This window comes from Atta cephalotes (assembly GCF_000143395.1).
Source record: "Atta cephalotes unplaced genomic scaffold scaffold00013, whole genome shotgun sequence".
NCBI lineage: Eukaryota > Metazoa > Arthropoda > Insecta > Hymenoptera > Formicidae > Atta > Atta cephalotes.
Window position 1 is genome coordinate 4,978,931 of NW_012130077.1, and position 1,964 is coordinate 4,980,894.

Genomic DNA, 1,964 nt, shown 5'->3' on the forward strand with positions numbered 1-1,964 from the left:
GTTTTGGAGGCGGTCACGGAGGTGGCGGTTACGGCGGAGGAGGTGGCGGAGGCGGCGGGATTATCATAGAACACGATGAACATGGTGGTGGCGGCGGCGGTTATGGAGGTGGACATGGAGGTGGCTTTGGAGGAGGTGGTGGATACGGAGGAGGACACGGTGGCGGTTTTGGAGGTGGCCACGGCGGTGGATTTGGAGGTGGCCACGGCGGTGGATTTGGAGGAGGAAGTGGATATGGAGGCGGTGGTGGCTTTGGTGGTGGTCACGGAGGAGGTGGATTTGATGGACATGGCGATTTTGGAGGCGGACATGATATCGGTGGAGATGATCATGGCTCTAGCGGTTATGGCAATAGTATATCATCTGATTTTGGTAGCAGGTAAATGTCGAATTTTGCTAAATTTAATTTAGATTTGTAGAAATAAATATTAATAAAAAAAATAATAAATCTCAATTATTGTACATAAATTATCTTATATGCGTATAATATTTCGTATTGATATTTTTTCAGTGGCCATGGCGGAAGCAGTTACATTTCTAGCGGCTTCGATTCCTATTCAAGCGGTCACGGCGGTGGCGGAGGCGGTGGTGGTGGCGGTGGCGGTGGTTACGGTGGAGGTCACAGTGGTGGTTTCTCCGGTTATCACAAAAAGAAATAAGAAATTATTCTACTGAAATTATTCTACCAATATGTTGGGCATTGGGATATTTACAGCTGTAAATGTCTGCATACTGACACATTTTCAACTGATATTTGATTGATTGATTCAAAAGCAAGTTTAAATCTTCAGTAGAAATCATTACGCTGCCACTTTAATTGTGTGATATATCATAATATACAAAGGAATCGTAATACTGCCACTTTAATTGTGTGATATACGATGATATACAAAGAAGAATTTAATATTTTTTACTTTTTTGTATGAACTTATAAGACTGTAATTTTGTCGATTTTTTTTTAATTTTTATTAGTAATTTTCGATAACCATTTCAACAGAAATACGTTAAACCAAACTACTTTCTGACTTTATATCTGATTATTGTTTGACATAACGAAATGACGACAAACTGACATGTACGTAGAATTTATATTTCTATAAAGTCATAAGAAAGACGGTTGCATAGATTCATCAAAAATAGTTTTTTTAAACAATTAGTCAGTAAAAAATTAATCTGACGTTTTTTAAAAATAATAAATTATCTTACTCTTTATAGACTAATGTAAACCATTATATCAAATAAACCCGATTTAACTATTATATTTGTGACGCCGTAAAAATTAGACAATCTTTTCAATTGTTATAGAATAATAAATTAATACAATAAAATATTGAAACAAATACACGCTGACTTGACTCGACTAATTTTTACGACAGATTTATGATACACCGCGAGAAAAATTTATCATAAAAATAAATATTTTTTGGAAATATTATTTGAATACTTGAACTTATGCACGACAAATCACAAGTTTTTAAAAATATATATTGCTGAAGACATTATTTCAGAAGTAGATATAGTAGAAAATAGAAATATTTACAATTATAAATTCAAGTAAGTATTAAAGACATTTAAACTGGTTTGTGATAAAAACTATTAAACGCATATAATTATAAAAAAATCGTAATAATTCAAGATTACGATTATGTTATACATTATTTTTTATTATTTTTATATTTTTATACCTCATTTTTAAATCCGGCACCTCGGTTTAGATCTTTATGTGCTTACTTTGCTTACCAAGCACTTTAGAAAATGTACACAATTTTTGCGATCAAAATAATTATATATATATATATATATATATATATATTATATATATAATGTTTGTACATATAATATATTTTGTAAATAGAGCATTGTATTATGATGTTGTTCTAATAAAGTTTTTGTATGTTTTTAATATATGACATTATTTTTTCTTTTATGTTAGAATTTCATATATATATATATATATATATACT

The 1,964-nt window shown here is 31.7% G+C and overlaps 1 protein-coding gene across 1 annotated transcript in view; it reads left to right on the forward strand.

Annotated features, from left to right (window-relative positions):
* Positions 1-659, forward strand: part of LOC105617714 (glycine-rich cell wall structural protein 1.0-like) — a 9,857-nt gene extending 9,198 nt beyond the window's left edge. The window contains exons 5-6 of the mRNA XM_012199268.1: positions 10-379; positions 512-659. Of these exons, the coding sequence (XP_012054658.1) occupies positions 10-379; positions 512-659 (518 nt within the window). The remainder of the gene's footprint in view (positions 1-9; positions 380-511) is intronic.
* The last annotated feature ends 1,305 nt before the right edge of the window (positions 660-1,964 follow it).